We start from the raw sequence: 11,418 nt of genomic DNA, 5'->3' as shown, positions 1-11,418 counted from the left end.
GCGGCGGTTCTGGAGCCTCAATCATGTCGACTCCGACTGTTTCGCAACGCCGACAGCGACAGGGCAGCATCCAAAGACAGTCGGCTGGAGACACGCCACGTCTGCCCAATGGAGCCGACTCACTTCCACGTCCACAGCCTCAACGAGGACCCGCCAGACCTGCACCATGACCAACAACACGACGACCACCACCACCATCACCACCATCACAAAGCGGGCAACTCCCAAGACTCGATCGGCTCCATTTGCCACGAGGACGACTGCGACGCCCCCGACAATGACCCCAAGCGCCGCTGCAACTGTCTAAACCATCGCCATCGCCGTCGTCCTTCGCCTGTCCGCGTCAAGTACGAGGCGCCTTCGGCTCTGTCGCGCATGTACGGCCACCGCGACAACAATCGCGAAAACAATCTGCGCCGGGAAATTCTGCCAAACACGCCCTACGCGACGCGTCGATCCAGCATGGCCTCCACCACGCCGGCTGGCAGGCCTCCCGGCACCAACAGAACCTCGCGCTCCACCACTCCGACCGGTCCGCCGCCGACCTCGAGGTCCTCCATCTTCGGCACCTCCTACAACCGCCGCACCCCGGCGCGCAACACGCCCTCCCCACAATTTCCTTTTGGCAGACCCAGCCCCAGCCCATCTCAAAAGGGCCGTACTCTGTCTTCACATCCCACAGGTCGCGGCAGAGGTCGAAGCCAAATTCCTACGCGTTCGCAGTCGGCACGTAGCTTCTACTCTGCACCTAGCAGCAGTCCACCAAGACACCCATTCGACGACGATCAGACCGACGACGGCCACTACAACTACGGCCCCTTTGACGACGAGCCGGTGCGCAGAGCCGACGACATGGACCCACCGGTCAACAGAGGATTTGGCTTTGATTATGGTCAAATGGACGAAGATGGTCCGCCTCGGAGCCACTACAATAATCACGGAATGGTTCGCAGGGAGGAATATGAGGATGCTGTTATGGAGGAAGACGAAGACGCTGTCATGGACGAAGATCCATTTGCCGGCAAGGCTCCATCTCGCAAATCGAGCCGGCCCGCTTCACCAACAAAATTCAACACCAACGGATCTCTGCGAGCGTCGCCCACAACTCGGTCACGGGCATCCACAATGCATGAACCTCGCCCTCCCGCCTTCACCCAGCTTGGAGCTCCGCCCAAAACTTACGACATTGGCCGCATTGCAAAAGGTTTAGCCACAAGCGCCCGGGCCATCTCGACCTTGCAAGAACCCGACGACTTGATCCTGGAGACAGAGCGCATCCTGAACAGGCTCGGCGAGTCGGACGCTTCCGAGGAGGCCCTCTCCATCGCTTGCAGAGACCTCTGCAACATTTGGAACCACCCTCACACTCCCCTCCCTGACGTCATTGGTCCCACCGACAGCGAGTCGCCTCTTGTCAAGGCAGACTTTGTGACGAGTCTTTTGCTGCCCATCCACCACCCTCCCCCATCCGACTCTGGCAAAAGCAATTTGGCCTTGTCCCGCCGTGGTCAAATCTCGGCTTTCAGCGCCTCCCAATTGTCCAAACCCAAATTCCGTGGACAAAAAACCATTCCCAAAGTTCTATTGGATTGGCTCCAGACCCGCCATGACCCCAGTGCGGCCGACTTCGAGAACTTGCTCCAGCTTGGGGGCGACTACTCTGCTCAGTCTGGCTACTGGGATAACATTTTTTCGTCAGTGATGCGCGGCAACTTTAGCGATGCCATCACTTTTCTGCAAAAGGGGAATTTCAGCGTCGCCGAAACTGCAGTAGAGGACGGATTCAACAGTCCAGGATACCGCGGTTCTGAGTTGATCATTGTCGAAGATGCGGTGCTCCAAGCCATTGAGCTTTTGGAAGCTTGCCCCGCCCACCACAGTGATGACTGGGATATCAAGGGCAGACAATGGTCAATGTACCGAATGACTGTCGACTACGCGCTGAACGACCTGAGACAATATGCCGAGGGTGAGGGTGCCACATACAACCCAAGAGATGATGGAAGATTCAGCTTCAGCACGGCAAGCCGCCGGGCCGAGAGTCGTATTCCTTACACCATCTACGAGAACCTCCAGCTCCTGTACAATCTCCTCCTGGGTAACCCCGAGGAGATCATTGGGGCTTCGTTCGACTGGCTCGAAGCCGTTGTCTTTCTCACTGCCTGGTGGGACGGCGAGGAGGAGGACGAAGTGCCCCAAGGAAGTCTGGCCGCCAGCCGGCGATCATCGAGGCACCCTCAACAAATGAGAAGCGTCGATGTTGCTCCTGCCAAGGCATACCAACGGAGGTTGGAGCTGTCGTTGGCACGAGTCATGGCCGAAGACGACCCTGGTCTATCAATTGACAGCAACAACCCCATCGAGATCGCATTGGCATGTGTCATGGAAGAGAACATGGAGGGCCTGTTGGGTCTTACCCGAGGCTGGTCGCTCACGTTGACTGCGGCAATCGTCGAGATTGCGAGTGCTGGTGGATGGCTCGGAGACACTCCCGCTTCAAGAAATCTCATGAAGAACTTTAACCAGAGTGATTTGATGGTTCTCAGTTTTGGCGTGGGCGACAGTCAAGGGCCGCAAAAGGACGAGATTCTCCAGCAATATGCAGACTTGCTTTTCAGCAAGACGGGCATGGCAAGCTGGGAGGGCTGGGAGTTGGCCATTCAGGTTTTGGGTCGCTTGGATCATGCCGAGGCCGCAAAGGACAAGATCAGCGAACTTCTTGATCGGCTGCCATTGAGTTCGTCTGACAGAGTGGACAAGATCCTCAGCGTTTGCACGAACCTGGGGCTCATTGACCACGCCAACATGATTGCAGAGGTCAGTACTCCGTTCACACTGCCTTATACAATGCTAATACTTAGCAGAGATATGCCACGTCTCTTGCCGAAAACTCTTACAACTATGGCGCCGCTCTTTTCTATTACGCCCGTGCCCACAACTCCAAAAAGATTCGCGACGTCCTCGACTTGCTCATATCTCTTTGCCTGATCCACTCAAGCGCCTATCCCCGACAGGCCGACTTGGACGACCGTCTGAGAGCGCTCATCACGACCCCAAAGCAAACCCTCTCGGCACTGTCCCGCTCCGACCTCGAAGCTGCTCGACTGCTTTCGAAATATCTCAGCGGCTACGCCACTCTCCGCCGCTTTTACGATTTGCGCGACGAAGAAGAGTCCTCTCTCCGGCTTCTTCAAAGGAAGCGCCTCGCAGCCGAAGCTCTCATCGCCGTCATTTCGAGCGCCGCCGACTCAATCCGCGGCGGTCTGTACGACCCTGACGTCGACTCTGCGGTCCAAGTCGATGGACTTCTCACCCTGTTCGGCGAAGCGCTCCCCTTCATCAACCACCGCCCTTCGAGGCTCCTCTCCCTCGACGACTTGACGACCCTTCTCGGCGCCGTAGAAGACCTTCAAACGTCGCCGTCTCTGGTCTACTCGCAGTGCGAAGAGCATCTCCAAGCTGCCATATCCCAGGGCCATAGCCAGATTCAGGGCGGCGCCCCCCAGCTCAACGCCAGTCCGCCCCGTGCCCTCAAGAAGAGTATCAGCAACCTTACCGGTAGCTCCTATAGCCTCCTCGGCGGCAGCGGCTCGTTGCTTCCCAGCACCGAGGGCAGCGGCGTGCTGGTCGCCGGAGCAGATGCTCCTGGAAAGAGGGGGTGGGACTGGCGCAAGGGTGTGCGCAAGGGCGTCACGGGGAGTGAGCTGTGTGCCTTTTTGAGGAAGGGTGTTGCGGAGGAGGTGGGTCGGGCATGGATCGAGGGCATGGAGTAGGCTTATCGACTGTTGACGCGACCATTGGGGGACAAAAAAGCGAAGCATGCGAATGAAGTTGGTATCTGGAGCGAGAGGGATCGATTGATTCGGAAATTCTTTTCCTTGAAGGTGGTTCGAGGATTTGGGGCGCATGGCTGGTGTAGCATAGATGTTCAACTATAGCATTTCTTGCCTGTTTTTCATGGCTATCCTGAGCTTGTCCACGCATTGAGCTGATCACCTTTGCAGGGAAACGCTTAAGGAGAGTAAGTGTTTTGAGACCGATTCTATGTCTCTCCCAAACCAAGGACCACCACTGACCAAGTGGTACTTGGCGGCCCTACGGGACACAGAAACGACAAAACAGACGACGGTGACGACCAATGGCATTCCCTCACCGTTCACTCCTCATTACCGCATCCGGCACCCTTTCCCGAGATGATGGGTTGATTCTTCAAAAACTCAACAACCTTCTCAGCGCTCTGGTCAGCGGGGAAAACAGGATAGTCAACCCAAACGACTCTCCCCTGCTGCACGAGCAGCGTAATACGTCGAACGAGGCGCATATCGCGCCACTCAAACATGGGCAGGCGCAGCTTCTCGCAAAACTCGTAGCCAGCGTCGCTGAGCAGGTCGAAGCGCAGCTGCAAGCGGTCCTTGCACGAGCGCTGGTACTCGGAGTCCTGGGTGGAGAGGCCGAAGATGTGGGCGATGCCTAGGTCGCTGAGCGAGGAGCGAGTGCGGTTGAAGGAGCAGGCCTGCGGGGTGCAGCCGCGGGCGCCGGGGATGGCGTCCCAGTCGGCGGGGATGGGGTCCTTGGGCCTGCCGGTGCGCGGGTAGCAGAAGATGACGGAGAGGCCGGGCAGCGTCGAGACGTCGACGGCGGTGCCGCTGGTCGAGCGCAGCAGGATGCCGCCGGGCAGCTGCAGGCCCCACAGGTGGTCGCAGGCGTGGTCGTCCTTTGGCTCGGGCAGGTTGTTGGGCAGGACGTCTTCGTGCGTCGGGGGAAGCGTGTCGTCGTTGGTTGCGCCTACGGAGGCCGGAGCTGCGGCTTCAGTTGCGGCTTCGCTTTGGTCAGGGCGAGGCGCTGCATTGGTCGCTCCTTTGGTGCGAGAGCGGGCTTGAGCTGACGATGGGGGCGGGTGGTAGGGAGAGGAGGGAAAAGACATACAGTCTTTTGGGTTCGGCGACGATGGTTGGTCCATTGTGAGGGTCGCGGGTGGCGTCAAGCAGTGGAGGCGGCTCTGCTTAGCGGAATTCGGTGCTCCTCCTCATCATCGGTCATGGCTCTGTGGGCTTTAAATCGGCCTGGAATGGCTACGATGCGCCAGAGGCTGTTGACAGAGACATTGGAGCTTTTTGGCCGTAAACGTCGTTGGCATGTGTCTTGTCATGAGATGATGAAAGAAGGGTAGAGACACGACGCTAAGCAGAGGATGGATGGGCTGGAGAAGCCTTTGAAGGAGGTGAAGCCTCCGGAGCATGTTCCGGCAGAGACATTGTGATTTCTTGGCCGCTCGCGTCGTGGTGTTTGGGATCAGATCCGATGTCGTCGGGGAATAAAACAAAGTCGTCGGATGTCGACAGCTTTATCGATAGCAGGGATGGAGCTCCGTAGCGCAAGACTGACGTCGTGTCGCGCAGCCGGAATCAGGTCATCACAAAGGCCCTGATTGGCCGACACGCCATGCCGCCCTGGGAGCACTCATCATCGACCTACTGCCCACATTCGCTCTCCCCGCTCTTCCCGGTCCGTCATGTTGTCTCATACGCTCAGCCCGCCCACTCTGACCTGATCTCGCCCAACCACTTGGCTCCCCGCCGACGCTGTTGACGTGTTCATGTCCGCCGCAGCCCTACGCCTGTCCTTGGCCATCACTTCACTATCGCACCCGCTTCTGAGACCTATTGCTGTCCACATACCTGCTTGCAATCCGTCTACCCACGCTACTTTCTCCTCGTCCGCTTTCAGAATGGCTGCTCTCCAGGAATACAAGCTCAAGGGCCTCACTTCGGTCGAGCTCAAGAACGGCGAGAAGCAAGAGGCTGAAGTCGAGGGCATTGAGAATGGAAAGGTCCTGCTCGTCAAGCTCAAGGACGAGCTGCACGCCACGAGCCCCAATTGCACCCACTACGGTGCACCGCTGGTCAAGGGCGTCGTCACGGGCGAGGGAAGGTTGACTTGCCCATGGCACGGAGGTACGGGACTCGCTAGTCTTACACCACTTGAGAGATGACGGAGGACTGACGGCAATGCAGCCTGCTTCAGCGTCGCAACCGGTGATGTCGAAGACGCTCCAGCTCTAGACCCTCTGGCCAAGTTTGAAATTATCCAAAAGAGCGATGGTGTCTACATCAAGGGAGACGAGCAGACAATCAAGGCCAATCGGAGGGTGTTGGGTCTGAGCTGTAAATCTACGAGCAGCGAGAAGGTGCTCGTAATTGGCGGGTAAGTCTCTCCATGCCTCAGACACGGCTCTTTCCCGCTGACGGACATCGAATGGCAGTGGTGCGGGTACCGTCGGTGCCATTGAGGGTCTGAGAGCTGGCGGATATGACGGACACATCACCGTCATTTCCAGTGAAGGCTACAGGCCGCTCGACCGGACAAAGCTGTCCAAGGCGCTGCTCGCAGACGTGTCCAAGATTGCGTGGAGGCAGGAGAGCTTCTACAAGGATGCGTCCATCGACATTGTCCAAGACGAAGCTACGGCCGTCGACTTTGACGCAAAAAAGGTTTCGACAAAGTTGGGCAAGGCGTACGACTACACCAAGCTCGTGCTCGCAACTGGAGGCTCGCCGCGATGGCTTCCTTTGGAGGGACTCAAGGGCGATCTCAGGAATGTTTTTGTTCTCCGCGAAGTGTCGCACGCGCAGCAGATTCTCGACGCTGTCGGCGAAAATGGCAAGAAGATCGTCGTCATTGGAAGCTCGTTCATCGGTATGGAAGTCGCCAACTGTCTGGCGCAAAAGAAGAACGACGTGACGGTCGTCGGCATGGAAAAGGAGCCCATGGAGCGCGTCATGGGTGTCCAGGTCGGCAAAATCTTCCGTGGGTTGCTTGAGAAGAATGGTGTCAAGTTCCAAATGGAAGCGTCGGTGGACAAAGCCGCGCCTAGCAGCTCCGACTCGTCCAAGGTCGGCGCTGTGCACCTAAAAGACGGCACCGAACTCCCAGCCGACCTGGTAATAGAGGGTGTCGGTGTCGCCCCCGCCACGGGCTTTCTCCGCGACAACAAGGCCCTCTCGCTGCTCAAGGACGGTTCCATCCAGACCGACGAGTCGTTTGCCGTGCCCTCGCTGTCCGGTGTCTACGCCATTGGCGACATCGCGACGTACCCCTACCACGGACCAGGTGGCGAGGGAAAACCGGTGCGCATCGAGCACTGGAACGTGGCGCAAAACGCGGGACGCAGCGTAGCAGGTAGCATCCGTACCAAGGGCGCCTCCAAGCCCAAGGCCTTCATCCCCATCTTCTGGTCGGCGCTGGGCATGCAGCTGCGGTACGCAGGCAACACGGTCAACGGGTACGACGACGTCGTGGTCGTGGGCGAGCCCGACAAGGCATCGTTCGTCGCCTACTACACCAAGGGTCAGACGGTCGTGGCCATGGCCAGTATGGGCCGCGATCCCGTCATGGCGCAGTGCGCCGAGCTGATGCGCAGGGGAAAGATGCCGAGCAAGGCGGACATTGAAAAGGGCGTCGATGTCTTGAGCATCACCATTCCCGCCGAGGTCAAGATATAGCTCTCCGCTCTCAGAAGTGAAGAATGACGTACGAGGTGACGATGTGACGAGTCTCCAGGACAGAGTAAAGAAATCAGGCTGGTTGTGCGTCCACAGGAGTCCTCCGTTCCTAGCGAGCTGCCTCTGGACCTTTCTCCCCCTTCTCCCTTCATTTAGTACCGTCTCTGCTCAGGTAGTCAGTTGCTGGAATAGCCATTGTAATTGAAATGAAATCCTTGATATTTTGCGTTGGTGATTACCGCGGTTCTCACCACAGTGGGTGTCGAAAGAAATTACAACTCCTGGCAATACAAGTGTGTCTAGGGAGCGTTCATTTGCTGCTTCGCCTACGCTTAAGGAGCATTCGTCCGCTGCTCCGCCTGTGTTTGAGGAGCATTCATACACCTGTACATGCGCTTAGGAAGTGGTCGTTCATTGCGGCAGACAGACCGGGAGAGCCTCATTTCTTTTGACACCCACTGTGTCACTGTACTGTTGGTTACTCAGCAATCCAGCGCTACGGGGACAAGAAGAATCGAACTAGATACAGTGCCGCAGGGAAAATGCGAGACGCAATGAAAATAAAATGCCAATTGGCCCTTGCGACTCGCGTGTGCCAAACCGGCGGCCTCTGTCAATAGAATTACATGCCACAATTCATAAGATGGCAATGCACCAAGCCCCTTCATGTCTCAACAAACTCCACGCCAAAACAAGATAAAACGCCGTCTTTCGTGACAGATAAAAAGATTAGCGGACAAGTCAAGTCTTCAGAAATGATAAATGTCTGTCCCGTCGTCATTTACAAAGATTCTCTCTCCTCGCGTACCTTGCTGTTGTGCTATCGTTTCACCTCCTGCTGCGTCGCCGAGGGGGGAAACTCGCCTCCTGGCAGCTCGGCCAGCGGTGAATACCCATACGGCGGTTTCGCGGAGCCGTCGAGCTCGAGGCAGCCGTTCTCGGCCTGCATCTCCATGACCTCGCTGCCGTACGGCGCCTCTTGAATACCAGCATTCTGGTGCTGGTGCTGGGCGGCCGCCGCATCTCTGGCGGCAGCTGCAGCAGAAGCCTGGCGTCGGCGGCGGCGGAGACAGCAGAAGGCGAGAAGACCGCCCACGATGGCGACGCCGGCCACGCAGCCGACGACGATGCCGGCGATGGCGCCGCCGGAGAGCGAGGAGGATTTGGAGGCGGCGGTGCTGGTTGCGCTGGGGCTGCTGCTGGAGGAGCTGGAGCCGCCGCTGGACGTGATGGTGAAGTTCTTGTGCGAGAAGATGGATTTGATGTTGTCGTTGTTCCAGGAAATGCTGTCGTTGGCGCTCCTTCACACGTAAACAGTCAGCGTCGATGCTTCATTCGCTCGTGATGCCCTTGGCTTGTCATTTCTTACCCGCTCGCGTAGGCCTCGGCCACCACGTCGGCTTGTCTGTATGCCGGCGGGTTGGCCGTGTACTTGTCCTCCCACACCAACGACGTCATGTTGAAGATTCCGAGCCCTTGGTCGTTCGTGTCTCTGACTCCAAACTGTCCGGTGTACGTGGCATCGTCGGTGCTGCCAGCGAGGCCGCCGATGAGCAGAATCTGGCTGCCGCCGACGGCCTCGCAGCTGTGGGCGAGACGCGCCGCTTCGGGCGTGTAGTCGTGCTTGATCCACTCAAAGGCCGGCAGCGTCAGAATGAAGATCTCGTCGTAAGGCGTCGCTGCATCATCGCCCAAGGCGCCGCCCCAGCCCCCGTAGACAAAGCTGTGGTGGATTGTGAGCAGCTGGGCCCTTTTTGAATAGCTCGATGGAGGAGGGGATCGTAGTAAAAACCTACATTTCGACCGTCTCGTTGCTGGAAGCCACCACGGCGGTGCAGAACTCCTGACGACCACTGTTTGGATAGTCGCCCGTGGCATTTTGCTTGTAAAAAACCTCGGTTGCGGCGTCCATGACGTAGATCTCTTCCCACGAGTAGAAATCTCTGGTCGCGTCAGACGCTCCCCCAGCACCTCCAATCAGCACAAAGCAGCCCTCAGTTCCGAACTGCGGTACCCAGATCAAATTGGCGAGGTTCGTGTAGCCTCCGTGGATCTGTATCGAGTTGTTCCTGAAGAGTCCAGTCGAAAAGTCGTAAGAGAGCATGCCTCCGGCCATTTGCTCCGTTCCGTTGATGGGCGTAGTGCCGCCGAGGGCGTATCCCTTGCCATTTCCAACAGCGACGGCAGGATGCAAAGGCCGAATCATGCCATCGAAGGCGTTACTTGAGGTGTTGAGAGCAGTGCTCCATGTTCCTCCTCCATCTTCATTGGTCTTGAACGCCGTCAATTCCATGGGCCAGCCATCGTTCTCCGTTATGTTGAAGCTTGAACGATAGCCAGAGAAACCCGTATAGAGAGTACCGCTATCATCATCATACCAGAGGCCGTTGCCGTATAATAGGGAGGGGGCAGTAGATGGAGTGGACCCCGCTGGTAACGTTTTGGAATTTGATATGAAGCGCACCGTATCGTTTGTCCAGTCCTCGGAAAGGTCGAGCGCAAGAAGGGTGTCTGAGAACTCCAATTGGACGGAACTGTCTTTGGTGTACGCAAAGTTGCCGCCGTCGATCCACACGAAGCCTCCTCCTACCGTCGCTTCGTCTACTTAGTACGACACCGAATCATGGTGCTTGCGGGGAACTTTGACATACAAGAATGATATCCTCTGCGCAGGAATGTTTCTGATGATGGAGTCGCGCCATCCATCTGAGCGCAAGCTCTGCCTGCGATCGCTGACAGGCTGAACAGGAGCAAGGAAACGCGGCCCATTTTGCGGACCAGATCGAGACTCTCTTCCTCCGGCAGGGGCCAATTCGATGGAGATGGTACTGTTGAGGCCACAGGCACGCGCCCGTGTGTATTTCGTAGATGCGGTGAGAGACAGGAACGCAGCGACGTCAACACCAGGGGCTTATGAAGATTTGCTCCAGTCAAAAGGTGTTCGGGAAAGCTGACTGCACCGGCGAACCCTCGTTTGGGGCCGAATGCTATGGCCTCATGGTGATAGTGTAACAACAGCCCCATCGTGAGCGATGATCAAAATAGGCTCCGCATGGGCCGCGTGCGTTGCTGATTAGGCGAATTAGTCGCTCTTGAGCAAGCGCAAAAATGTCCCATTGTTCTTTCATACTCTGTGACCACCGCATGTTGATTGTCAACAATTACTTTTGCAGCGTTTCGGTGCCAGTTGAGGATCAGTCGGGACGCGTCGTCATCTTGCATGGTGCCAAATTATGTTTGTTGTGCGTCCGCGTCAAAATATAGAACCGATGTCCGGAGGCTCATGCTCAAGAGAGCTCGAGATCTGCAGATGGCTGTTCTTGACTGAGAATGTTGTGGGGCGGAACTGCTCCACACAAAGCAGCCACCATCTAAAAAGCAGTTAGACTGCTGTTTTTGATGGGCAAGCATCTGAGCTTGCGAGGAAGGGATCGTTCGCAACTCATGCCTTTGAAAAGTAACGATGCTTGCTGTCCTTGGTCAGGGTTAACGCATCGTTTGTCGCTTCTCCATTGTCGACAAATCTGGCCAGTTGATATCGCGAAATTCAGCCTCGATAGCATGATGCGGGACGTCTTTTGGGGGTTAAGGTTTATTTCAGGCAGATGTTTTGGGGGCCAGAAATCTATTGCTGTCAGAGCCGTGGTCCAATCATATCGTCTAAGGGAGCTTGATCGCTTGCTGACCCGAGTGCTCGGCACTCTCAGCCGCAGAAAGCTTGTGTTCCTTAGTTATCGTTGCCGTAGATTGTGCGAGATCGAGCAAGGCTGGGGGTTCGGACTGTCGACCGCTCGTGTTGCTAGAGACACAATGGAGGATACGTTGAAAAGAGCCATGTGTGTATTTGTTCCTGAGGTTTCGCCAGTGTAGGTGGCAAATCTGGAGACTTTTTTCAAATGTTTACCAAAGGCCTGCC

At 56.9% G+C, this 11,418-nt stretch overlaps 4 protein-coding genes across 4 annotated transcripts; 2 read left to right on the top strand and 2 right to left on the bottom strand.

The window, feature by feature from the left end:
• Nucleotides 1–16: 16 nt before the first annotated feature.
• On the top strand, nucleotides 17–4,113 carry J3D65DRAFT_617754 (Nup85 nucleoporin-domain-containing protein). Its single transcript, XM_066799585.1, has 2 exons — nucleotides 17–2,817; nucleotides 2,865–4,113. Exons 1-2 carry the CDS (start codon nucleotides 109–111, stop codon nucleotides 3,771–3,773), a joined length of 3,618 nt encoding a protein of 1,205 aa, XP_066658119.1. The 5' UTR covers nucleotides 17–108; the 3' UTR covers nucleotides 3,774–4,113.
• Nucleotides 3,906–5,348, bottom strand: J3D65DRAFT_617752 (uncharacterized protein). Its single transcript, XM_066799584.1, has 2 exons — nucleotides 4,927–5,348; nucleotides 3,906–4,800 (listed from the first exon to the last, which is right to left on the bottom strand). Exons 1-2 carry the CDS (start codon nucleotides 4,958–4,960, stop codon nucleotides 4,157–4,159), a joined length of 678 nt encoding a protein of 225 aa, XP_066658118.1. The 5' UTR covers nucleotides 4,961–5,348; the 3' UTR covers nucleotides 3,906–4,156.
• A 380-nt stretch (nucleotides 5,349–5,728) lies between these two features.
• On the top strand, nucleotides 5,729–7,502 carry J3D65DRAFT_549801 (uncharacterized protein; the record flags this gene model as incomplete). The annotated part of the gene is made up of 3 exons (XM_066796971.1): nucleotides 5,729–5,954; nucleotides 6,015–6,204; nucleotides 6,263–7,502. The coding sequence occupies 3 exons, from the start codon at nucleotides 5,729–5,731 to the stop codon at nucleotides 7,500–7,502; spliced, it is 1,656 nt and encodes a 551-aa protein (XP_066658117.1).
• A 439-nt stretch (nucleotides 7,503–7,941) lies between these two features.
• Nucleotides 7,942–10,176, bottom strand: J3D65DRAFT_617748 (uncharacterized protein). Its single transcript, XM_066799583.1, has 3 exons — nucleotides 9,299–10,176; nucleotides 8,872–9,225; nucleotides 7,942–8,803 (listed from the first exon to the last, which is right to left on the bottom strand). Exons 1-3 carry the CDS (start codon nucleotides 9,793–9,795, stop codon nucleotides 8,323–8,325), a joined length of 1,332 nt encoding a protein of 443 aa, XP_066658116.1. The 5' UTR covers nucleotides 9,796–10,176; the 3' UTR covers nucleotides 7,942–8,322.
• Nucleotides 10,177–11,418: the final 1,242 nt, after the last annotated feature.

Source organism: Phyllosticta citribraziliensis (assembly GCF_038025025.1).
Source record: "Phyllosticta citribraziliensis strain CPC 17464 chromosome Unknown J3D65scaffold_3, whole genome shotgun sequence".
In the NCBI taxonomy this organism is placed as follows: domain Eukaryota; kingdom Fungi; phylum Ascomycota; class Dothideomycetes; order Botryosphaeriales; family Phyllostictaceae; genus Phyllosticta; species Phyllosticta citribraziliensis.
This window is presented reverse-complemented; position numbering and strand designations above follow the sequence as displayed.